The 24,892-nt window shown below is 32.1% G+C and overlaps 2 protein-coding genes across 4 annotated transcripts in view; one reads left to right on the top strand and one right to left on the bottom strand.

Moving 5' to 3' along the window:
• Window positions 1-10,995: 10,995 nt before the first annotated feature.
• Window positions 10,996-18,679, top strand: LOC111710902 (uncharacterized). Of its 3 annotated transcripts, none has more exons than XM_023485092.1 (6): window positions 10,996-11,133; window positions 16,053-16,260; window positions 16,479-16,656; window positions 16,765-16,901; window positions 17,071-17,149; window positions 18,165-18,679. In XM_023485092.1, exons 1-6 carry the CDS (start codon window positions 11,094-11,096, stop codon window positions 18,276-18,278), a joined length of 756 nt encoding a protein of 251 aa, XP_023340860.1. In that variant the 5' UTR covers window positions 10,996-11,093; the 3' UTR covers window positions 18,279-18,679. The 3 variants fall into 3 exon arrangements, with proteins under 3 accessions (XP_023340860.1, XP_023340862.1, XP_023340861.1); XM_023485094.1 differs by lacking the exon at window positions 10,996-11,133 and adding an exon at window positions 15,297-15,401 and having other exon boundaries at window positions 16,051-16,260; XM_023485093.1 differs by lacking the exon at window positions 10,996-11,133 and adding an exon at window positions 15,297-15,405.
• Window positions 18,680-20,241: 1,562 nt separating this feature from the next.
• Window positions 20,242-24,892, bottom strand: part of LOC111710901 (uncharacterized) — a 22,102-nt gene continuing 17,451 nt past the window's right edge. Inside the window, exons 5-8 of the mRNA XM_023485091.1 lie at window positions 23,726-23,770; window positions 22,774-22,859; window positions 21,911-21,982; window positions 20,242-21,336 (exon numbers count right to left, since the gene is read on the bottom strand). Of these exons, the coding sequence (XP_023340859.1) occupies window positions 21,178-21,336; window positions 21,911-21,982; window positions 22,774-22,859; window positions 23,726-23,770 (362 nt within the window). The 3' untranslated portion in view covers window positions 20,242-21,177. The remainder of the gene's footprint in view (window positions 21,337-21,910; window positions 21,983-22,773; window positions 22,860-23,725; window positions 23,771-24,892) is intronic.

Below are 24,892 nucleotides of genomic sequence, written 5' to 3'. Positions count from 1 at the left end.
AAATTGGGGGGGGGTGGGACGGGATGGGGGTTCTAAAATCGTTCTGTTGGAAATTACCCCCTTTTTTATCTTTAGCGTACGAGCAAAAATTGTTTCAAAGTCCACAAATTTTCTAGAATTTAAATTTTCAAAGAGTGCTCTCATCAAAATGGTAAATGTTAAATCTTTTTATTGGAGAGACTTTTTTGCTCTTTTTTAATATTTAAGAATAACTGTTTTGCTCTTTATTGATACAATATATATCATTGATACTTAACAAATTGATAGATTTTATATATACTAGCCTAGTAGAGGGCGCTTCGCGCCCATCTTCTAAATTAATTGTGAACATGTTCTCTTTCTGTACATCGTAAAACAAAACAAAAATAATTCGCGGATTTCCACAAAAAATTTCGCGGATTTTCAAAATTTTCAAAAATTTGATGACGATCGAATTTTGATGGAGACAAATATTTGAAATTTTGATCATTCATGAACCTTCCCTGGGGTCCCTAGATGTCCCACACAAAATTTGGGCCCGATCGGTTCAGCCGTTTTGACGTTTATTGGATACAAACAGACAGACAGACAGACAGACAGACAAGCCAAATTTATATCTGGATTATAGTGTATAATAAATATTAATAGATTTATTTAACTCTATATATTTTTCTAGAGAAACAAATTTCTTATGCATTTTGCAGAGAAAACAATCAGTTAACTGCGTTTTTATTACATTGGGTCACGGCGATGGGAAAAAATAATATTAAGAAAAAATTATGTCAGAAAACATAAAGAAGTCTGTTAAAACAGGAAAATAATAATTTTTGCAAATATGAAATTTGTAACAAATCTATCTATCTATCTAGTATCTATCAATCTGTAACCAATGTCTTACTCCTAAATATCTTTCTAAGTATTCGGTATACCCTGACTCAAAGCTCTCGAAGGTACAGGTAAATAAGTTTACCGATGATAAGGTCACTGAACCATAACAAATATATCCAGTATCTATAGATCCATCTATTTATCTATTTATATCTATCTATCTATCTATCTAGTATATATCTATCTATTTCTCTATCTATCTATCTGTCTATCAATCCATTATTTATCTATCTATCGATCTATCTATCGATCTATCTATTATCTATCTATCTATCTATCTATATTACCTATCAATCTATCTATCTATCATCAGTTGTATGAATGATAAACACTACCCGAAGAAACGGAAATTTGTTGCCAAAATTATCACGCCGTACACTCATGATATATCTCGGGGTGCATGTAGTATATAGGACGAGTAGGGCAGGGCCCGCCGAGCCCGACCCTTGGGGAAAGCAGAAAAACACAAACAGAGGAAAACTTTCATGTAAACATACATATCTCAGCCCTGAGCCGGGGGGGGGGGAGGAACACATGAATATGATTTATGATCAAACATGCAACAAAGTCTAAAAGCATTCTTCTTAAAGACTATAAACTTTTGATATCTGAATTAACATACAAAGAATTCAAGTACGTTTTTTTAATATCCAAGAAAAGTTTTGGGATTTCATAAAGACTTAAAAAATTTCGTGATCCTTTTTTTTACATCATAAAATATGAATTAAATTAATTGTTTACTATTTGGCTTTCCCTTCCATATTCACCTTGGACCTAGATGAACAAATTCTACACATTTTTTGTATCTTAAAAAGAAAAGGAATTTGAAAATGTTCCGGAAAAAGTTATTTATTGCGCGCAGAAGATTAATTAAACACACTTTTTTCATTCATAATTGTACAATTTAATTCTTTTTTGCTTCTAAAGATTGATTAAATTTCACAGAGCATTATTTGTATTGGGTGTGTACGATGTGGTAACCGCCAAAAAAGTTCGTTAAAAAAGTCCTGGAAATCTAAAACTCAGGACTTAATTTCCAGCGACATTCTGGCCTAGACTTTATAATTAAAATTTAGAATTTTTGTTCCTTATTACGTTTTTATTTCCGGGTTTTTTTCATAAACTTTTTTCCCCGGAGACTTTCTTAGACAATGTTCAATGCATATGTCATTATAAAATACATTTTTCGTCAAATTTGCGTGATGAATATATTATTTGAAAGCATGGCTCTTTAAGCTTTTAAGAGATACAATAACGTTTTTTTCAGGGATTATCAAAGTTGATTTCAGGGTATTTTGAAAATCTTCGTATTTTAAACGAACGTTTACTGTACACGTTTAAAAATGTTTTAAAACTTTTATTCTTCTTATTCTGCAGGTTGGTATGAATAGATTAAAGATATGTTAAGTAAAAAGTAACAGGTAAAATTTGTAAAATCTATGTTTAAACAAATGAAATGAGTTTAAGAAAACTATATTTCGATATTTCAACCTTTACTCAAAACGTATCCATTTTAGAAAAAAGTAATGATAAGCTCAAATTATTCCTACTGCAAAGCTTTAAAGGACAACCTTTGTAGTGTGTATACTACATTCCATGGTTAAAGGACACCCTGTGTAGTGTGTATTCTATATTCCATGGTTAAAGGACACCCTGTGTAGTGTGTATACTACATTCCATGGTAAAAAAGTAAAACAATCCAAAAACAAATTTCTGTATCTATTTGCAAGAACACTCTAATATCAATTTCATCTTTCCCTTTCAATTCTATCTTTCTTCAACTTTTTTTTTACTCCTTCCTTTTTTCTCTTTCTTTCTTCCTCTTTCTCTCTAGTTTGCCTTTCTCCCCCTTTTAGTCTCCTTCGTTCTCTTTCTTTTACAATTTTTACTCTTCTTTCTCCTTCTTTTACTTAACATTTATATCCCTATACCTTTCCTATATCTTTGCAACCCGATGTCACAGATCTTAGCACCTTGAATTATGTTAGATCAAATAATCTAAGTTTGAAATATTAAAGGTTTACACCAGTAGGCTGCAACGTTATTGGGATTAGAAAATTCCGAGTTTGTGTCAAATCTGTCAAATAAGACTCAATTTTTTTTCTATAAAAAGTTTGTTAAAAACACATGACTGATTTTTTTCTTCACAAAAGTGAGTTATCTGAATAATGTTTTTTAGTCAAGTAGACTGGGATTTTTAATATCTGTTGTGTAGCCTTGATATTTCAGCCGTATTAGAAAAAACTCAAATTTCAGATAATTTTCTTGAAATATTTACTTACCTTCAAAATTATTAGTTTAAGGACACATCGCGTTACACGTGTATGATACATATATAAATAGAGATAGGTAAATTAGTAGGTAGGTAGGTAGGTAGGTAGGTAGGTAGGTAGGTAGGTAGGTAGGTAGGTAGGTAGGTAGGTAGTTAGGTAGCTAGTTAGGTAGGTAGTTAAGTAGCTATGTAGGTAGGGTAGGTAGTTAAGTAGGTAGGTTGGTAGATAAGTAGGTAGGTAGGTAAGTAGGTAGGTAGGTACAAAGGTAGGTAGATAGATAAGTAGCTAGGTAGGTAAGTAGGTAGGTAGGTAAGAAGGTAGGTAGATAGGTAGGCAGGTAAGTCATTTTTCCCCTACCATCCCCAGCTTGTCGTGGTTTTGACCAAAACATTACCAAATTCCCTGTATAAAATTCCAGAGAGGGAAAACTTTTTGCCAGGCCATCCCCCTGGCACATTTCGCGCGCAATAATTCAATTATCCCCTCCCACCCCCCTTGGAAAATATCGTAAGTCGCCCCTGAAAGCACATTTACGTTATTGCCGAAAACAAAATTAGGATTTATTTCAGGTCAAAAGACACAGAATTACTGAGTTCGATCAAAAATGTTATTTAAGATATTTCCCAAGATTTTCATTTCACAAGAAAGATGTCAATGTTAAAAGTTTTTTTCAAATCCTGAAAAACCTTCAAAACCTTTAAATCCTTCAAAAACTTTTTAATTCCTCTACAAAATTTGAATAATTTCGAGGTTTAATGTTTCCTGAAATCCTTGGATTAAGTTTCTTCGTATTTATTTTATTTACATGATATATATAGAGTGTAATGTTACACACCTAGTTAAAACACAAAATATCAAAATATGAACTTTAATCAACTTATCCCCGAATAATGCTGATTTTCATAAAAATATTTTTTTAAAGACCTATCGACAAGAAAAAAACATTCTAAATACTTTAGGAAATTAAAAGAATTGGCAAAAATTCCGCGCAAAAAAATGAAATTATATCTTATGTTGAAATTGAAGTTGAAAATAGAAGAAGCAAATATTTTTGAACATTTGTCTGTATTTTGGTTTACAAGAAATTATATTTTTATATTTATATTTATTGATAATTGGCTGTTATGAATCTTTAAAATAGGGTTCTTCACCTCTAACTTACTCTGAAGAAATAATCAATAAATCAATTAATACTGAACAGCTGAACTAACCATGCATACTTTCTCATCAGAAACAGTAAACCATTCATTATAATTCTAAATAGTTCATCCATATTACTGCCTGAAGTGCCCGGCGTTAGAAATAAAGCCCTGGGATTTGAATTCTTGCAGATTTTTCTTCGAAATAACTTTATAAAATTCTGAAGGGAATATGTTCAATGAAAAAAAAAACTAGAAAAGAGTCTCGGATTTAAACACTTGAACCTTTAATATTGCGGAAAGAAGTCCGTAAAAAAATGAACTAGTCGTATAAATATATATATATTGAATTTATGGAACAAAGATAAACAGTTGTCTCTCATAATCGTGACTTTTCTTGCATGTTGGGAAAATATGATCTTACAAAATATCTCTCCAGGGCCTCTGATAGGCCTCTGTGTCCAAGATGAGCTTATTGCATGACTGTCCTCTGAAGTCCTCTAGTTACACAAATCAAGCACACAGGCTCATTCTTCACATACAGGTGAGGAAGTCATTTTATGGGTTCATTGTCTTCTTTGTTTCCTGGTTTAATTTTTCCTGTTTACTCTTCTAGCAGCAATCCAGAAAAATCTGTATCCAAAATAAATGGTTCCTCTGAGTGATAGTCAGGATTAGCACAAATTGGTTGGGTCGTAAAATGCTTCTTTAACTGATTGTTGGGGAGCTGTCTGCAAAGAGCAGCTTCCCCCAGGTCTTTCAATCATATCTGGAGGACGATAGATCCTGTCCTCATAGATCTTCGAGATTTCCTCCTCTGCTGGAGCCATTGGTCAATACTGATATTCTAGGTGCTCCTGCCCACCAGCAAGATTGAGTTCTTGTATAGAATCCTCGGCAGAGCATAGGTTCTGAACTCTGAATCCAAGTCTGTTGTTTCTGCAACTGAATGTTTGAGATCTGTCTGTAAATAGCAGCTTCTCCCAGGTCTGATACCAGATCCCTTTATCTGTAAACATTGTTCTGGTCTGAGATCCAAAGTGCTGACAGATTCTGCTCTGACATCTTTTGGTAAAACAACTGCATTATCCCCATGTTCAAACCAGTAAATGCAAATGTGTTGTCTTCTTGTCAACCATTAACTACAAGACCCCCCCCCCCATCCATTCAATGTCGTCTTTAACTTAAAATCTCCTCTCGGAGACACCAAACCAAACATTTTAACCCCGCTTCTCTTTGTTCTCCGACAACAGAGTCTAAACACGTTTATTAATTGTGAACCCATTTCAAAAGTTAAGCAAAGAATATTTCATATAAAGAATTAGTGACTTTCGTTAACATTTAATTGTCATTCTTTTCAGAAGTTTTAATGTATAAAAAACGTCTTAGGACTCCCCGACGGTTTTAACCCACAGATACCTAAATAGATCGTAAGAATCTTTTCATTATAAAATTCGTAAACCATTGTAATAATTATTTGTCATTATACATTTTATTTTTTTGGAAATAAAGAGTTTTCTGCATTATCGATTTTGATTTGAGGGTTATTCTGTTGTCTATCTGTTCATTGTCAGAATCTTGTTCCTATCCGACAACACTTCTATTTTGAATTTGAATATTCCATTCAGTGGCAGCAAATTGGTAGAATCGAGAAAGTAAGAATTTTCTTTATTTTGGAAAAATCCTGTTTCTGCTTTCAAATTTGATTTAACCAATATCTAGGCAGTTGTTTTCATTGGGATTATCATCTTTTATTCCACTGTAAATCCCACTTGATTACTCTCTATAAAATTAGCTCTCCTAGAGGTATTATCTTCTAATTTATTTCATTTCATTTTATCTTCCTACATTGATTTGATAAATCTTGGGACTGTTGAGTTTCTGACTAATGGAACACTTCTCTTAACTAATTCCAGCTGTTTGTTGCCCAGTTTTAGTGCTACTTTCATTCCTTCAAACTCAAGTTCAGCCTTATTTTTCTTTAAGAACTGTTCTTTCAAATTCAGATTGTGTGACAAGTTCATAATCACATATGGAGCAATTCTAACAGGTTTTGGTAACCCTTTAAAAATCAGGTCCATGGGGTCAGCTTGTCCTAATATTTGGTATTGTTGTCTGGATACGGCTGTTCCAGCTTTCAATGTATATTGAAATTTTAACAAATTTTCAAGTTTCAGGTTCTCTAATCCGCTCAGAGCCGGAGAAAGGGTTGAAGTATTTTCCAGTATAGGATCATATACCATAAATATCATCATGCTTTAAATATTACATTAATAACAAATCAATCCGCTAATAATCAATATTTATTTATAAAAAAAAATACAAACATAAATATCCGAATTGTCATTTTTCTTCAAATTTCAAATATTTTTTGGAGGCCCAGATAAAATTTCTGTTTCTGTTCTGTCTAATTTTTTTCTACCCTTCTTCAATATTCTATCAAGAATAAACGTTTTCTAAAAGCTAGGTTTAAGAGTTTCAGAGTTACCCACAAAGAATGAGACTTCAGAGACGACTGTTCAGAATTTGAATTGTCTGTTTATAATTCACTTCCACCCTGAACTTGTTTCTTTCTTTGCTTACTCATTGAATAAGCCATACAAAATAATATTCAATGCAGAAGACTTAACTTAGCCTCGGAATCATAAAATTTAAAGAGTTTCAAGTCGTCTTTACTGTCTAATCCTTTGTGGGTAACCCTGTATATCAGCAAACTAAAACGTAATTGTCATAATAGGAAAACCTCAAACTTTGCTAAAGCGAGACTCGTCCTTTGTCATGAGATAAAATATTTGAACTTGAGTTAATTTATTACTAAGTTTGATAACATGTTTTCAAATTTTCTAATCAATTCCCAAACTAGAATAGTCCAGATTAAATTAGAGGCACGTGATGGGAGGCTTGCTGACACTAGGGGGGGGGGGAGCAGAGAGTAAAAAGGGTGGTGGATGAGGGTGATTCGTGGGAAAGGGAAATGAATTATAGTGTCCTTGGTTCTATAAATAGGTAAATGATGAAATATCGTAGAAAAGTACAAGAGAAACATAAAACATTGTTTAAACTTTAAATGTGAATTTTTGAAATTTTTATGGGCTTTGAACAATATACATGCGTATTCGTGTAGAAAGAAAGTTAATAGATTTAATGCATATTTTCTTGTTTTGCTTTTATAGTAAAATATTCCATTGAGACAAAATGGTTTTAGAATAAATTGGTATTTATAACAGTTTTTCCTCTAGACGGATGAGAATAAAATAATTCAAAGCTGTTAAAGTAACTGTAAGGACTGTAAGCGTAATGCGTAATGACCTTCTGTGCAAAGGATTCACAAGGGTACCTGAAAAGCTTTGTCTGATCAAGTATGGATTAAACACCAATGTTCATGATTTAAAAACTTATTATTTCAATTGCAGTTTCTCTACAAAAGTGACTTGCACATTTCGACTGCATTAAAACATATTAAATACTTTAAATTTTTTTTACCTTTTTTAATTAGATAAAAGGTTATAAGGGTAAAAACGTCACAGGAATCTAAAACTCAGGACTTCATTTCCAGTGACATTTTGTCCTGGGACTTTTTACCACAGTTTTTAATTTCCAAGTTTTTTTCCAGAAACTTTTTTCCTCTGACTTTCTTACATAGATTCATACTTTGCTTGGAGGGCCACTCCATGCCCTGGACTAACCAGGGCGAGATGCATTCGGTTTCTTCTATTTGAATTCAATTCAGTTTTTGTTTATTTTTCAACAATTTCTTTAAAATTAAGCAATAGACACAGCAATAGACTGCAGTTACATTTAAAGTGCATATGCCGACAAAAAGTATAAAAGAGAAAAGGCGACAACTGTATGTTTATTAGGTTAAAACAGACAAAATGTCTATATAAACTAATATAGGGTGTAATAAGTTGTAAATCAGTTTTTAATCAGTCTTGATTTATAAATCTAAACATTTTCTGAGTTATTTTTTATCTTCTAAAATCCAAGCTACCGGCCAATTTTTTCTTCTGAAATCTTAGCTACCGGCCAATTTTTTCTTCTACAAATTGTGATCGAAAAGCTTGGTGCAGGAAAAGGACCTAACTGTTAAATCCACGTAACTTGAAATTATCCTTGCAGTCCCTTTGATTTAAAAAATAAAACGTACTGTGGAAGTTATATGTTTAGTTTCAATCAGTAGTTGGAATGGCCATTTATCAGTTCAACCTTGAATTAAGTTTTTTTGCTTAAAAATATATATTTGATAAAATTCTATGCTTTTCAAGTTTTACTTCAATTAAATAAGATCAAATACCATTATTATTTTTTTCTATAAAGATATAAAGACCAAATCATAAGGTAAAGTTACTTTAAGTTTTGAAATAAGTACGACTTGAATAATATAAATCATAATCACAACGCTGCGTAGATATAGATAAAGCGAAGTGTACTCATAGACTTTAGACTTGTCTACACATATTCATATTATTCATTATATTCATATGCGATATAAAATACGTTCATTAATAACGTGTTTATAAGTGTCCGTTTAGCTTGGTTAAGAAGATGAAAATAAAAGTACAAATGAACAAATTAAGAATAACAGTGATGTTTTACAAAAAGCATTTTTATTTTTAATTCTTGCTGAGCTGTATCCCAGTTTAATAACGTTTTACTCCGATTGTGACAGAAGTAATAATAATAATAAAAATAACAACATTAACAACAATAAAAATCATATTAATAATAATAATAATAATAATTACAGTAACAGTGACAGTAACAGTAACAGTAACAGTAACAGTAACAGTAACAGTAACAGTAACAGTAACAGTAACAGTAACAGTAACAGTAACAGTAACAGTAACAATAACAGTAACAGTAACAATAACAATAACAATAACAATAACAATAGCAATAACAATAACAATAACAAATACAATAACAATAACAAATACAATAACAATGTAATATTTAAAGTATGATGATATATAGGGTATGATCATATGGAAAATCCTTCAACACGCTCTGAGCGTAGTAGAGAACCTGAAGAACACAACCAAACTTTCTAGAATTATAGACTCAGAGTTTAATCTCCCGTTTGTATAGGAAGGCTGGGTGGCTTGCACTGCATACAGCTAACATACAGCCAACAGATAGATATATCTTTATCATGCCTACCAAGGAGACTAAGGAGGAAACTGGCCTCCTTCGACCTCATTATACAAGAAGATATATCCTCGTAGTCCTCATCATTAATGAAGATATCAGAGGATACTTTTCACTCTCCAACTGGTTTAGTAGAGACAAACACACGGGTTCAGCATTTCTCGTCAGAAGATCTCATTTAGAGATTCATATCCTGTAGCTTCTAGAACTGGACCAATTCCTCTCGTACCAGCCCGTCTGAACTACCTACTGGAATATCCTGGATACAGAGGAGAACTAGGATATTCAAGATATCCTCGGAGTCCTCATCATCACTGAAGATATCAGAGGACACTCTTTACTCTCCAATTGGTTCAGTAGAGACAAATACTCCAGATTTCATCAAGAGATTAATATCCTGTAGCTTCCAGAACTAGACCATTTGCCTGAACTACCCAATGGAATATCTTCCAACTTTTATTAACGAAAAAATACAGATACATTTAAATGAACAATTGTTTAAAACATAAAAATATATATATTGAAAAACTCTAAGGTTATAATTTATAAATAAGAAATTGCTTATCACATTTACTCTCTATGTATATGGTTTTATGAGATCAATAATAACAAAATCAGCCGTGTTCTGACAAATATAAAATTAGGGCTTTGGACAATAGGTATAACTGCTGCAATTGAAAAAGAAAACTGGAAACAAAAAAAGAAGAACAAAACTGGAAAATAGAAAAAAAAGAAAAAAAACTGGAGAACAAACAAACAAAAGAAACTTAACAGATAAGGTTGAGGGCACAAAAATGTTCTGGAATTGTTCTTGAATAGGACAAACTGAAGATTGGAAGATTGATCGCAAGACTTATCGTCATAATTCTTGGAAAGTTTTGAGAAGAATTACAAGAAGATTTATAAAATATGAGTATCTGTTGGATATATAATTTCATCGGATATATGCAAGGATTGAATGGAAGATCAAGATTTATCAATTTGGATAGTCAATATGATTTAAATAACATTTAGCTTGTTTTATAGTTTGATATGGTTTCCATGGTTTAGTGTTATCCAGTTTATTAAACCTTTGATTAAACATTAATCAATGGAGAGCTCTGCGAAAAGCAACTCATTACAGCAATAGGTGCGAAGATAGAATGAGACAGTTTTTTCTCTCTATGATTCTATAAATGAGAGTACTATTGTTGATTTATTTTGTATTGAATAAAGTTGTTAAGAAGAAGAAGTTATACAGAAGAGGATATTCAAGATATTAGATGCTGCCTAAACCTGAGACTGGAGGCGCTCTTCATATATCTGGAGCCGCTAACGATCCAGATAATAATAATAATAATAATTTGAAAAATTAAAAACCACAAAAAAATCTTAATTCAAGATTTTTTTCTGTCATTATGAATAATATACATTATACAAATACATCAGATGAATAAATTTCAATAAATCAATAAATCTCATCAAAATATTTTTGACCCTATGCAATTGATTAGACTGGATATTTCTGTGAGGGGGGAGGGGGTCGTTATTCTCCCTGATCTACTATTCTTCAGGCTCCCGCTCTTCAGCAGTTTATCATAGTACTTAATACAGTGAACTTCCGGCGCTGTACTTCCTGTACTTAAAATAATTAGTTGAGTACAAATTGATCCGAGATTATATAACCATGAGACGACGGACAGTAGTGAACTCCTTTTCCACCACAGGTTTCATTTTTTACTTTCTCTTTCAAGGACTTTTAAGTCGAAATATAAAATCATAGTTTTGTTAAGAATCGGTCCTTTCATTCTCGTCTGCATACTGTCTCGTGAATAAAAAATACGTTGGAATCAAATTTCAAAACGGAAAGAAATACGCAAAAAATTCATTTAGATTCTGTATGCTAAATTAAATAAGTTTGAAGACTAAACATTTCACGCATAAAATGGGTTTCTTACAGTCTTCTGAGTCTTCTTGGTGCAAGTTAATCAGTTATTTAAAAGTTGTTTATTATTAATCATTATAAAGACATGTGAGGATAAAGTTTAACTGATTTAGTTGTGTATCAAACAGAAACGTGAGTATTAAGTTTATCTTATCACATCTAAAACCCTGCTCTACTTTTAAGTAGTAAAAAAGGCAATACACTAAAATAGCAATAAGATTTTCACATCTAATATCTTGTGGATATTATTAAATCAAAATATTAAATTGAAATAAATACTAAATATTACTTTTTTTAGTTCTTAAAAGTTCTACAACAGATATCAACAAACTAAAAATAGCGTGGGAATCCAGCTTTGTCTGGAATGTGAGTCAACCAACTCAATTCAAAGTTTTGAACTAAATTTTGAAATAAGTCGACCAACTCAACCTTTTAAAAATTACGCGGGAGCTGTTGGAAAGGTTTTACTCTATAGGATTGAGCCTAATTCATTAAGTTCAAAACAGGGATAATTTAAAAAAATGTTTTTTCCCAAAATGCAACCTTATCTTGAGTTTATAATAAAAAAGTTTTAAGTTCCCCTGTTCTATAGGAGTTTGGTATAGTTCGATTTTATAACTCTTAATATGTAATACACGGACACCATTTATTTAACGGTCGGCTTCTTGTTCAAGATTTTTATCTTGTGTTTATGTGCATCGACATGTTATACAGTGTGCACTGTACTGTGTTTAATATACATTGTACAGACTACTTAAATGTATTTAAATTTGGATAGATAATTTAAATATATGCATATAATATGTATTCATATTTGAAAATATTTAATCAAACTAAATAATTTTCAAATGTGTAAAAAATAATGTTATAATTTTTCATTATTTAAATAATATTGTATTTTAAGCTTCCAATATTGTTTTTGATGGGGGGGGGGGGCGCATAAATTTAGGTTCCTTATTATGAAACTTTATACGTTGGATTTCGGTTAATGGCTTGCGTACAAAATGAACACATTATTGCGTATTCCGTACACAGTGCACAGAGCCCAAAACTTAAGTCAGAGCCCGAAATTTAAAAGAGTATTGTTGAACGAAACTCTCGAGTTTCCTTTTTGGGGTCTTAACATTTGTGTAGATTTTGATTTAAGAGGTTCTAAAAACTGGAAAATATGAAGGAACTAAATAAAATAATATTTCATAACAAAAATATTAATATCCACAAAACTGCCTAACCCCATTAATGAAACCCGGGTTTCAAAACTGGTTTTTATAATTACCCTGTCTTAAGTTTTGGGCTCAGGGTATCGTTATAAAAACCAGTTTTAAAACCGGGGTTTCACGAATGAGGTTATGTGTTTTGTAGATATCAATATTTTTGTTATGAAATATTATATTATTTAGTTTCTTCATATTCTCCTTTTTTCGAATCTCTTAAATTAAAATTTACTTAAATGTTAAGACCCCGAAATGGAAACTCGGGAGTTTCATTCAACGATACTCTTTTAAATTTCTGGCTCTGTGAGCATCAAACTGTTTACGAAATCTGAAGTGCAAGCGTACAAAATTAGAAGGTTAGATAGGCATAAAAGAATTTGTTAGTCGAGGGAAGGAAAAAAGAATCTAGGTAAGGTGGTAAACCAAACTTTATTCGGGGGAAAGATGTTAGTTTTTACTTCTTAGGGAAAGGAATTACAACACTAAGGGCTAGGAAGGTTGAAATTGAAGAATATATGTATTTCAGTGAAATGAAAGTATTTGTTTAAAGGGAGGTATATCTTTGAGAAAAAGAAAGGTATATATTTTTGATGAAAAGGGTGAGGGAAAGGAAGATAAAGTGTTTGAGGGAAAGGTTTGAATGGAAGGCAGGTATATATTTGTATGTAGTATATATCTGAGGGAAACAAGGTATGTATTTAATGAGAAAGGTATATATTTGAGAGGTTCATATCAGAAGGAAGGTAGACCTTTCAGGTTAAAAACGACGCGTATTGGAGACAATGGAATTATTGTATTTAAGTTAAAGGAAGGTCTGCTCTTAGGCAAAAGTAAGTTTATATCTGTGTAAAGGAAAGTATTATTTTAAGGAAAGGAAGGGATGTATTCGAAGAAAATGAAGGTATGTATTTGAAGGAAAGGAAGGTATGTATTTTAAGGAAACGAAGGTATGTATTTGAAGAAAAGGAAAATATGTATTTGAAGGAAATGAAGATATGTATTTTGAGGAAAGGAAGGTATGTATTTAAAGGAAAGGAAGGTATGTATTTTAAGGAAACGAAGGTATGTATTTTAAGGAAACGAAGGTATGTATTTGAAGGAAAGGAAGGTATGTATTTTAAGGAAACGAAGGTATGTATTTGAAGGAAACGAAGGTATGTATTTGAAGGAAAGGAAGGTATGTATTTTGAGGAAAGATAGGTATGTATTTGAAGGAAACGAAGGTAGCAAGATTAATCTAGAAAGGAAAGGACAAGGCTTATGGAAAGTAAGATTAATCTAGAGAAGAAAAGATAATAAAGAAAGGAAGGAAAGAATGACAGGGATGTGGGTGTGGAAAAGAGGGGATTAAGGGAAAGGTATGGTTTTGAGATAAAGGAAGCGGTTCTAGAGAATACAGGGAAATAAACATCAAACATTACAAATGCAGAAGAAATATTCGGAAAATATTATATCTAAACATTTTCTAAACAAATTTTCGACGTGAAGAATCTATAAATGAAGTCTGAGGGGAAAGGCCAATGTTTTATGGAAAGGATTGGGTTTGAGGAAAGGATTGTAGTTCTGGAATTTCCAAAATGTGGCCTCCCAGCTCCCTTTTTGGAAATGCCGAGGACATTATGAGAATTTTGTGAATATTGTTTCAAGAATCGATCGATTTACATGTAAAAGCTGGTTGGCAAATTAATGCTTGAAATTATTTTTTAAAAGTCTTAACTGTAATTCAAATCAAAACAACACCACACTGGATTCCAAATTGCTGAATAGGCCTCTTTAACGACTCTTACCTCTACAACATCTACTTGATAATGTTTTAAAGCTACATACCAACCAGCTACATAACATATTTAAGCTGAAAGTTTTTCGACCTTACAATTCTTAAAAAACATTAACAAAACGTTTAACAAATACTTTAACTAGTTGCATGTATACACACTGGTTGAGAAAAATAATGATCTTATATCATTGAAAATAAATTATTAAAATTCATTTTAAAATCTCGGTTTTCTAAAATTCTTTCAGTTTGGCCGGTCGCTTGTTGGAGTTTTTCTTTATTTTTTGGAAAAAATCTGCGAAATAAATTGTAGAAACAGCCACGGAAATGAAATTTAATCGATTTTACGGTTCATACTGTGGCTTTCGTCGATAATTTTCTTGAAGAAATATGTTAGTAAACAGCAAATTAGTCTAGAACATGGTATTTTTTACATGTTTTGTCAAAGTTATTAAATTATTGTAAAAAACTTTCCATTCTGTATACTGAAAAAATTCTGGTGAAATATTACCAACGACTTAAAACACTATTTAAAAATTGTGCACCGTAGAAATGTCTCAATGGTATCAAATAAATCTTACAGTTTTTCTCTACGATATGGCACTTTCAGCTCAACTACCATGCTTAGCCAGTCTCTCCCTTTAATCAGAATTTTAACCCTTCTACGGGCACGCACAGTCTGAAAACTATTATAGTTTTGATCTGGTTCCATACAGATATTGTACGCAAACAAGCTGGGAATAAAAAACGGTGTACCAGGTTCCGTACACATTTGGATTATATATTCTCTGCCATATTTTCATGAAAAAATTCGACCATAAGGCATAAATAAAATGAAAATAAAATGTAAATTTTCTTCTCGTGAGGTTTTGTGATTTTGTGTAGCCGTGTAGTGTACGGTGGGAGGGGGAGAGTCGGGAGAGTAGAGTTTATATAAAGCTGGCTGCAGGCTGGTAGACTCCAGTGTAGTTTGAGCCTCGAATTATAATTATATATAGTATATACTGCGTCCATGCAATTCTAGTTTCACTGAACACTTTAATAACGAGGATAAACAAGCTTATAGGTAAAAATTTGTTTAAAGTTTTATTAGGAAAGATACTTATTTTTCTATATTTTTAATATTTAATATCAGACTAAATCTAAAATTATTTATGTTGTACTTTGAAATTTTTTAAATTCTTTCACTGAAAAGTACTAAGTGAATATTGCATAATATCTCGTGTTTTTCCCTCTACTTTTTCTTATCAATGACTAATTAAAAATTTTTGGGTTTTTTATTTTCATACTGATAAAAAGTCTAGATATCTATTGCGGATTTCTTGTGAAATATTGCGTAGTTAAACAGAGCTTTACAGCAGATGCACTGTTAATTGTATAAATAAATTGTTCTCAGTTTGGTCGCCGTTACGCCTTTTAATCTTAATAAATTATTTTGAAACGAGATAAAATTATTATTTTCACTGTTAATGTTAATGAAGGAATAATATATATTTTATGTATAGTTATTTTTTTTTATCTCTAGCTAGTTTGCATTTAACAACTCTAACCTCCAAGTACAACTCCGTATTAAAAACAATTTTTGTGGTCGGATGAGTTGGATAAAGACTTTAATAAATTTAATTTTTTTTATTTGCTAGTTATTTCACTACAGAATGGTAAGCAAGCTTCTTGGACAAAAAATACAAGAAACTAATAATATTTTTTCTCCAGACATGGTTAATCGTCGACGATTGGACTCCGTTGGGAGCAGCATGAGTGGCAGCCTCAGCTCTAGCATGATTTCCTCGACCACGAGCTCTCAGACCTCGACGAGGTCTCTCAACAACACTATGACCTCCGTAAGCACAAACCTGGATATCCTGGAGGAGAACACCCTCGCTATGGGGGTCTGTGTTCAAGTTGATATCCCTGATGGAAGGTAACATTTTTCTAAATTTAAATAAAAATACCCCCTTAGTGCGCAGATAGTGCGCGTTGTGTAGATGCACTGCTTGCGTATAGGCTTGTCCTGATACACGCGCAAATTTTATTTTACCTCATAGTTACCACCCAATATAGATTTATACAGCTTTCTTTTTAATGAAAATAAGTTAAAAATGAGCCATTTTGAGTTACTTTATAATGGTTTTTGTATAGATTATCCCCGGATGGAGGGTTAAAGCAGTCTCGTACAGTGCTCCGTATAGAACCTCTTGATGGTGAACCATCTCTGTTTAATGTTAAGCTATCTACCTCACACTACGCCTTCTCCCAGAAGAGAAGCACTACCACAAGGACCATCTCCAGCTTCTATACACTAGCAAGCATTCTCAAGGTACAATAATAATCAATCCCCCTCTCCTGTCCCTGTCCAAACTGGAAAGAATAACCCCTATTTTTCTAATATAATAACTAAGAGAATTGACCTTCAACCATTTTTTAGTCTCAACATCCGTATGTGAGTATACCCAGTCTACCTGTGCGCCCATTGTTCTACCTGTACAACCCGCTGGGCCGAGCAGAGCAGCTGACCTCCTGGTTATCCCAGGTCCTGGTTGATAGGCAACTCCTCTCTAACAGGTTTAAAGTCGAAATTTTCTGAAAATTGAAAATTTTAACAAGTTTTCCTAAAAACCTTACAGAATCTAAAATTGACGAAATTATGTTTACCGCGAAACAAATAATTTATTTCTTTGAAAAAAAAGGGTTTTAATAATGATAATACAATAATATAATGACTATAATTCAGGGCGCTTCACCTCTTCCTGCAGACGGTTCTATCTATTGAGAGGATTGTTGAGAATGCATATGGAAGACACGATGACCAGGTGGGTTTTTAGTTTATATGGGTTAGTAACATCTCGCCATATAACATTTCGCCAAATAACTAGCCTTAGTAACATTTCGCCATATAACAACCTGCCATATAACATTTCGAGATATAACAACTCGCCTATATAACAGCTCGCCATATGTAAACAAAAATCAAAATAATTGATTTTATTTAGTAGAAAATATTAGTTTATTAGTAGTTTAGTAGTAAGTATATGTAATTTATAAAACTATGAAACATTGTTAAATTGATAAATACATAGATACATATAAAAATAGATTTAAATTCAGTATAGGAACCAAAGATGGTTTCTCCCGCTGCTGCGTGCAGTACTCCCGACATTGTTGTAATTATTGTATTTGCGGATTTTTGGTTTTTGATTCGTGGATTTTCTGGAATAATTTCATTTACACTACAATTTAATTTAAAAATTTATATATAGGCTAGTTGTTATATGGAGAAATGTTACATAGGCGAGTTTTTCTATGGCGAAATGTTATATGGCGAGATGTTACAGAGCCGTTTATATGATCCGTGGGATCCCGTATTTGACCAATGTTGTTCCAAAAAAAAGGCTAAAAAAGCTTATTTAACCAGGGGGCAATATAATTCCCAAAAAAGCTGATTTTCTCGATCCCAAAATAATTTTTTGCCCCTAATTTTGAAAAAAAATGCCCCCAATTTTTAAAAAAAATGCCCCCAGTTAAAATTTTTTTTTCAAATTCCACTAGCACATTAGCCCCATTGCCCCCAATTTGAAAAAAAAATGCCCCCAATTTTTAAAAAAAATGCCCCCAATTTTATTTTTAATTATCATATAAAAAAAATTTGCCCCCAATAAAAGTATTTGCCCCCATTTCTTTCAAATTTGTCAATCCCAAATGGGATTGAAAAAGGAATTATATTGCCCCCTGTATTTAACAACTTTCCCTGATTTTTTTCCTTTAAATTACTAGCTTTTTAAGACCCAGTTCTTATCACTAATTCTAATAACTTTTTTATTTGTTTAGGTTGATCCTTGTATTCTAGTTGACACGAGAAAGAATCGAAAAGAAGGTTTTCACGGAATCTTCGGAAACTCATTTGTTGAAGACGATGAAGCTCTTCTGGAAGAACACAGTTGAAGATCAGGTTGCAGGAACTATATCCTGCTGCAGATACAACCAAACCAAACCATGCACCCGGAGATTGATTTAGCTCACTGATTTTGATTTTATCAGAACTAAGGAGGAGAGAGATGGAGTAGGATGAGGAGGAGGAGAAAAACAGCCCTGATTCATGGATATCAACTGAAGGAGACAGTTTTCCGTGTTTATTCTCAGCACATTGCAGGATTGCTCCGGCCGTTAAAAATTTAACTCTTGGCTAATATATATTTACGTCCACTTGCAGATTTTAGCTTGCAAGAAGTGACGTAATAACTCTGAGGTAGACTGCTGAGCTAGCTGTGCTGATCAGACGGATCTGTGCTATTAAAGGTTTAGTTCGTAGATCATGAATTCACGTTCTGCAGCAGATAGTTAAACAAACTTCTGGGCTAACATTTTAACTGTTCAATCTGCACTACCATAAGTGTCTTCCAAGAATTAAACGTTGAATTAATGTGTGGTTTTTTTAAAACTCGCAAAAGAAATCTACCTTTTTTCACTGGAAATCCAAAGATTAAAAAATCATTTTTTAAATGAAAAATTCATTCATAAGTATTAAATATTTTAAAATACATTAAATATCAAGTAATCTATTTTTTTATGTGAACTGATTTTTCACAAAACATATTAAATGGTTAATTACTTTTTAAATGTAGATTTGTATATATTCTAGGACTTTAATATTGTTATACATAGAAATGTTAATGTTGTATTTTTAGTGACTTAATAAATTATAAAACTTAAATTATATTTATTAGTAATTATTACTAATTGTCACAAGTTAGATGTATATATATAATATACATTTGCATAAAAACTATACAAATTTTATATAAAATACTCTGCAATTGATCTCGATGGATCTTAAGGAATTTATAAATTTGGTAAATATTGGTAATAATTTAACTCAGTCTTAGAACATAATTTATTATACAGTGAAATGCCATGCTCTTATTTTATAACATTTTTGAGGATATTTTATAATATTTTTGAAGGATATATTATAACATTTTTAAGGATATTTTTTAACAGTTTTTAAGGATATTTTTAAAAATTTTGGAAGGATATGACCAATCTACAACGCCTTTTCATTTCTGTTCATTGAAATCTAGAATAGCTTAAAAACATTAAAGCATTATTTTTTGTTCATGTTTTTGTTATCGTTCATAAGGAATACTTAACTCAAGTACTGTAATTGCAGTTATCTTTTAGGAAGTTATGCTATTTCAGTTTTATCTGACCTATAATTAGTTTTATTCAGATTTTTATCCACCCGGTACTAAATATCTATAAATATTCTAAAAATTTTAACTACAGGATGTCCCACCGAAATATGACAGTATGCAAGGCAGCTTGAAAGTCGTCTTTAAACTTAAAATTTATTTGTAATATTTAATCGTCTTAACCTACTTTCAGCATGTCCTAGCCTTTTCAAAATGCAGGTCTGCCTATTTTGTGCTGTAAATATTACAGGAGATATATTAGAATTTAAATCAGATTTGATTTTTGTTAAATAAAACCAAAATTGTCAAAATCTTAACAAAATTCATGTATCTTCGGCAATATTGAGAGCACAGAAAACGCAGACAACATTTTAGAAATACCAAGTTTAGGTTTTATTTGTGATTAACTTTAGAATTTTACTTCTCTTTAGGTTTACGAATAAATACCACTAGTTATTTTAAAGATTAAAGACATCCTTCAATTCGTCTTCCAACTGTCATGTTTCGTGGGACACCAGCTGTAGCTGATGTGAGATGTTCGTTTAAATATACATTTAAATAATTATTAAGTTCACATGGGTTAGACTAGTTAGACCCAAATCATTAGTTGGAATTAAATATATTTACAACTTTATAAATATATATTTTTTCACATAAATCACATTAGCACAGTTAGTACATTAGCAATATTGATAAAAAAGGTTAGGCAGTTATAAAAGAAACATATATTCCAGGAACTTTAACACTAAATAAAAGATAATGATTATTAATGACACAGAATTAAATGGGAAATTAAATAACGAACTTTAGAGAATTGATTGCTCTTATAGCATAATTGGCAATTGGCAATAAATTTTATATATCCTCATTTTTTTCAGGATTCATGTTTAAGAAATACGGCAAAAGCTTGGAATTAAATATTGAAGAGAATTACGAATTATAAAGATATTATTTTTATAGATCAAGGTTGTGTAATAAGGTTGGTTACTTTCGATCCACTCCAATGTACGGAAAATGTCGTCTCCTAAGATAGATAGATTAAAAACCTCATGTGAGGTCACTCTTGCCTCTATAATCAGTGACGTCATTTTAGGTTTTTTTAATCTGTCAATCTTAGGAGACGACATTTTCCGTTCATTGTAATTGGAGCGCACTGAGAGTAACCACCCTTATTACGAAACCTTGCCTGGTACACTATTCTTAGGGGAGTAACCAACCTTACCATACAACCTTGGGTTTAATGCAAATAAAAATCTTTGAGCTGCCGGATGTTGTTGAAACCCTAAATGAAAAACACCGCACCCTCTCCTTTTTTAACTAAAATACTTAATTCACTATTTCAAGGATTAGAAAGTAATTATGTGTATGTAAGTGTAAGTTAAATGTTTATAGTCACTGGACTAATGGATGTACAACAGGGTTGTCTGGATTATGGATGTACTCCAGGATTATCTGGATAATGGATGTAATCCAGGATTATCTGGATTATGGATGTACTCCGGAATTATCTGGATTGATGGTTATACTCCAGGATTATCTGGTTCATAGTTGTACTCCAGGATTATCCGGATTAGGTTTGTACTCCAGGATTATCTGGGTTATGGCTGTACTCCAGGAATTTCTGGATTATGGTTCTGCTCCGAACTGGGAGATTATCTATTCATGTTTGGATCTGAGAGTCGACCCATGAATGGGTCCGGACACACCATCTTCTTTGTGCCCACCCCAGCAGAGAACTGGGCGTTTCCGTTCCCGAACTTGTTCACGTTGATGGATATCACGCTCGTGTCATAGTCAAACTTAATAAACCCCTGGAAAAAGATAATAGTTTAAAAAATTAAAACAATAAAATTAAAGGGAGTGTCTGACTAGACATGGTAGTTGAACTGAGAATGCGGCGCAAAAATATGCCGGTCGCGGCAAGCCTGTTTGGCTTGTAGCGGTGCAGCACGCCTGTATGTCACTTGTCAGGTTGTGGCCCTGCAAGCCTGACTGGCTAGTTGGATTTTGATGATTGACTTTTCACTCTTTCTGAATGATTTTGCGTCGTACAAACGTCTTATAATTCTCAAATGATTTCTCAAATATGTCTCCATAATACTGCATTCTCAGCTCAACTACCAAGTCTAGCAAGACACTCCCTTTAAAGGGAAAGGTGAATACATAAGAAATATGGAAAGAGATATTTTGGAATCCTAAACTTGTCGCCATATTATTTAAAAAACAAACTAATTATATCGTAAATTTTACGTTTATAGATTATTGGAGTACTAAATTATTTACAAAGGAAATATTGAAATTACTTCTGTAAATAAAAAACATCTACTTTTCGGAATATCAATCATGGAAACACCTTGTATTGTAAGAATATGACATTTATTTTACCTTAAACCGTTGTCCTTTAAATCTTGTTTCTATTACAGAAAGAGCTTCTTTCTGAACCTTTTCTATGCTGTCCTTAATATTTTCATTTCTTATCAATATTATTCATTATTTGTCTTCTCTGTTTTAACATAAAAAATGAATTTCTCCAGATTTTTTAATAAAACACTCACTTAAAGGGACTGTTAAGGAAAAATAAAAGGGGGTATAGGATGAAACCTGAGAATCTCAGGCGTTGAATGATACTTATAAGACATCTATCTGATGTTCCTGTCCTATGCACAGGGGCACAAGAAGTAATAAATTATTTAAGTGGACTCATTATACACTAATTAATACTGTGGTGCAAGCTTCAATGGGTGAAAAATAGAGACGCAAACGTTTCTATATTTTCATAGAAACGATACATATTGTATAATTATAAATAATTATATCAAATATATATTTACACTGAAGGCAGTATTGATTAAAGCTTTTTTAATGAAACTTTTTTAGTCAAGGGCAAAAGAGAGATTTAAAAGTNTATCCTTCCTAGGGGTTTATAATTCCACTGGAGGGATTCAGATATCCTTCCTAGGGGTTTATACTTCCGCTCCCCCTCGTACGCCCCTGACTGTGCATAAGGAAATAAAAGAAATTGGATTTATTGAACTTAAAAAAAGTACGTGGCTGAAAAGTCTAGAAGTATCTAAAATCTTTTTTTGTAAAACCTAATATTTACCTCGTAAATCTAAAACCTAATATTTACCTCGTAAATCTAAAACCTGTAAATCTATTTTATTATAGCGTCTTTGTGGTCAATTATTTGTTTGCATGACCCAGAAACATTTCTGAGGATGTTTTTTATAATTTTAGAATATTCTGACCTTAATTGTATTTTTGTTTGCAACAGACAGCCTGAAAACTCGGAGAGCATCATCTCTAATATCATCTGGAAGGTCGCTTTCCACTTCTGAAATGTCGTCTTTCGTTTAAATAATTTTTCAACAACGATTGATAAATAATGATTTAAATCGAGAAAATCAAAACTATGATTTTCTAAATACCGAAATTTTATTAAAATGTGCTCAAAAAATGCTTAGTTTGTCCCATTTTTAGTTTATTGAATATTTAACCAAAATCAATAAAGTTTTTTATTTAATAGACTTCTTTTAAACATAATCTACGACTTAAAAAACAATTTAACTTTCGTCAGTGAATTTCCATGACATAATATATATACTTTTTACAATATGTATAAAAAGTAGGTTTGCCATTTAAAGGAACCGTTCACTTATTTGATTATTTTCAGGTTAAACTAAATACCCTATTAGCTATTCGGGGCTTTCGAACGTATTTCATATTTCATAATATTTTTTGATGATCCGAGTGTTACATTTAATTTAATTCATTCCTGAAATTTCGAGGATTTTTTATGACGAAGACGAAATTTTTAAGTTTTCTTAGATATGTACGAAAATCAAGCTGCAGCATGCATGAAAACAAGTTTTTAACCAAAAATTTATTTATAAACAAAATAAAAAATATAAGAAATATTTACTGCATTCGAATGCCCCAAATTGAAGCCGACATTTATAGATTGTAATATTTAAATAATTATTTTTTAATCTATTAACGGTTTGAGTGGAACAAAGCAACTAAGCGAATTTAAACAGGCTATACGTTATTAAACGTTTTTAAACATTTTCTCGTTAAAGGTGCAACAGATAGAAGTAAAGTTAGTAGCGATCGAGATTGAATTCAATTAGGGTTCAGCCAAAACCCGTTTTTATTTTTCCAAACACTTCCTTTAAAATGATCTATAAAGTAAATACACACCTTGAAGTTCTCCGCTAATTCTTGAGTTGACAGCGTCTTCAAACCCTAAACATTACTTACAAGGATAAAAATAAATAAAAATTAACAATCCTAATTTTTTTATTCAAGGGGGATGAGATTAGGCTCATTATGCTTTATACGTTGCTAGAATTTAAATGTAATCAAAGGGGAAAAGTTTAAGGTTGTTTTTTTAGCTGAATAAAACAGATACGTTAATTGCACCTTCTGGTGCGAAAAACTATTTGCTGATTTTGTTCCCTAAAAAATATGTTTTTTGAGATTTCACTTTTTTTCGCACCCTGTAAAGAAAATGAAAAGCAAATACAGTTAAACCCTAAATAAGCCATACATTTGAAGAATTCATCAAATGTCGTATTTTTCACTTTCTGATAATGGAATGTTGCAGACATTTACTAAAAACATTTCTAATCTGGCACTGATTTTTGTTTAAAATATGCGATCAGAGCTGAAAACTTTAGAATGGGATATCCTTAATCCCGATCAGTTAATTAATCTGGAGAACCAGCATTTAATCTGGAGATTAAGAAAAAGAGGAGATCAAGCTGCAATTTCGATTTCCACCATTTTAAAGTTTTCAGCTCAGCTGTGGATGATTCGCTGAGTTCTTCGAAAATTCGAATTTATTCTGTAGTTTTGACATTTTTGAGACACCCTGTGTCAAAATTTGACAAAGCGAATGGGACCATTAAATTGCATTTCTCCATGGCTTTCCAACGTTATATAGAACAGCCCTGTAGCTAAAAAATAATTACTCCCTCTGGAGGGCACAGTGTAGTACTTTGCTAAATGTTCCTTCAACACTGAAAACAAGTGTTTTGAAAATTTAATATTCCTTATATCTAGGATAATTAGAAACGAAAATTGGAATAGAAGGGGAGTCACGGAAGTTCGTAGTAAGATTTTGACTCCACTGGAGACCACCGGAGGGAATTCTTTTTCACTGGAGGGGTTTGAAAAAATGCTTTTTACAATTCAAAACTTTACGCAGGGTGAATTACATTCCACTGGAGGGATTCAGGTGTCCTTCCTGGGGGGTTATAATTCCACTGGAGGGATTCAGTTATCCTTCCTAGGGGTTTATAATTCCACTGGAGGGATTCAGATATCCTTCCTGGGGGTTTATAATTCCACTGGAGGGATTCAGTT

This window comes from Eurytemora carolleeae, unplaced genomic scaffold, assembly GCF_000591075.1.
Source record: "Eurytemora carolleeae unplaced genomic scaffold, Eaff_2.0 scaffold1038, whole genome shotgun sequence".
Taxonomy (NCBI): domain Eukaryota; kingdom Metazoa; phylum Arthropoda; class Copepoda; order Calanoida; family Temoridae; genus Eurytemora; species Eurytemora carolleeae.
This window is presented reverse-complemented; position numbering and strand designations above follow the sequence as displayed.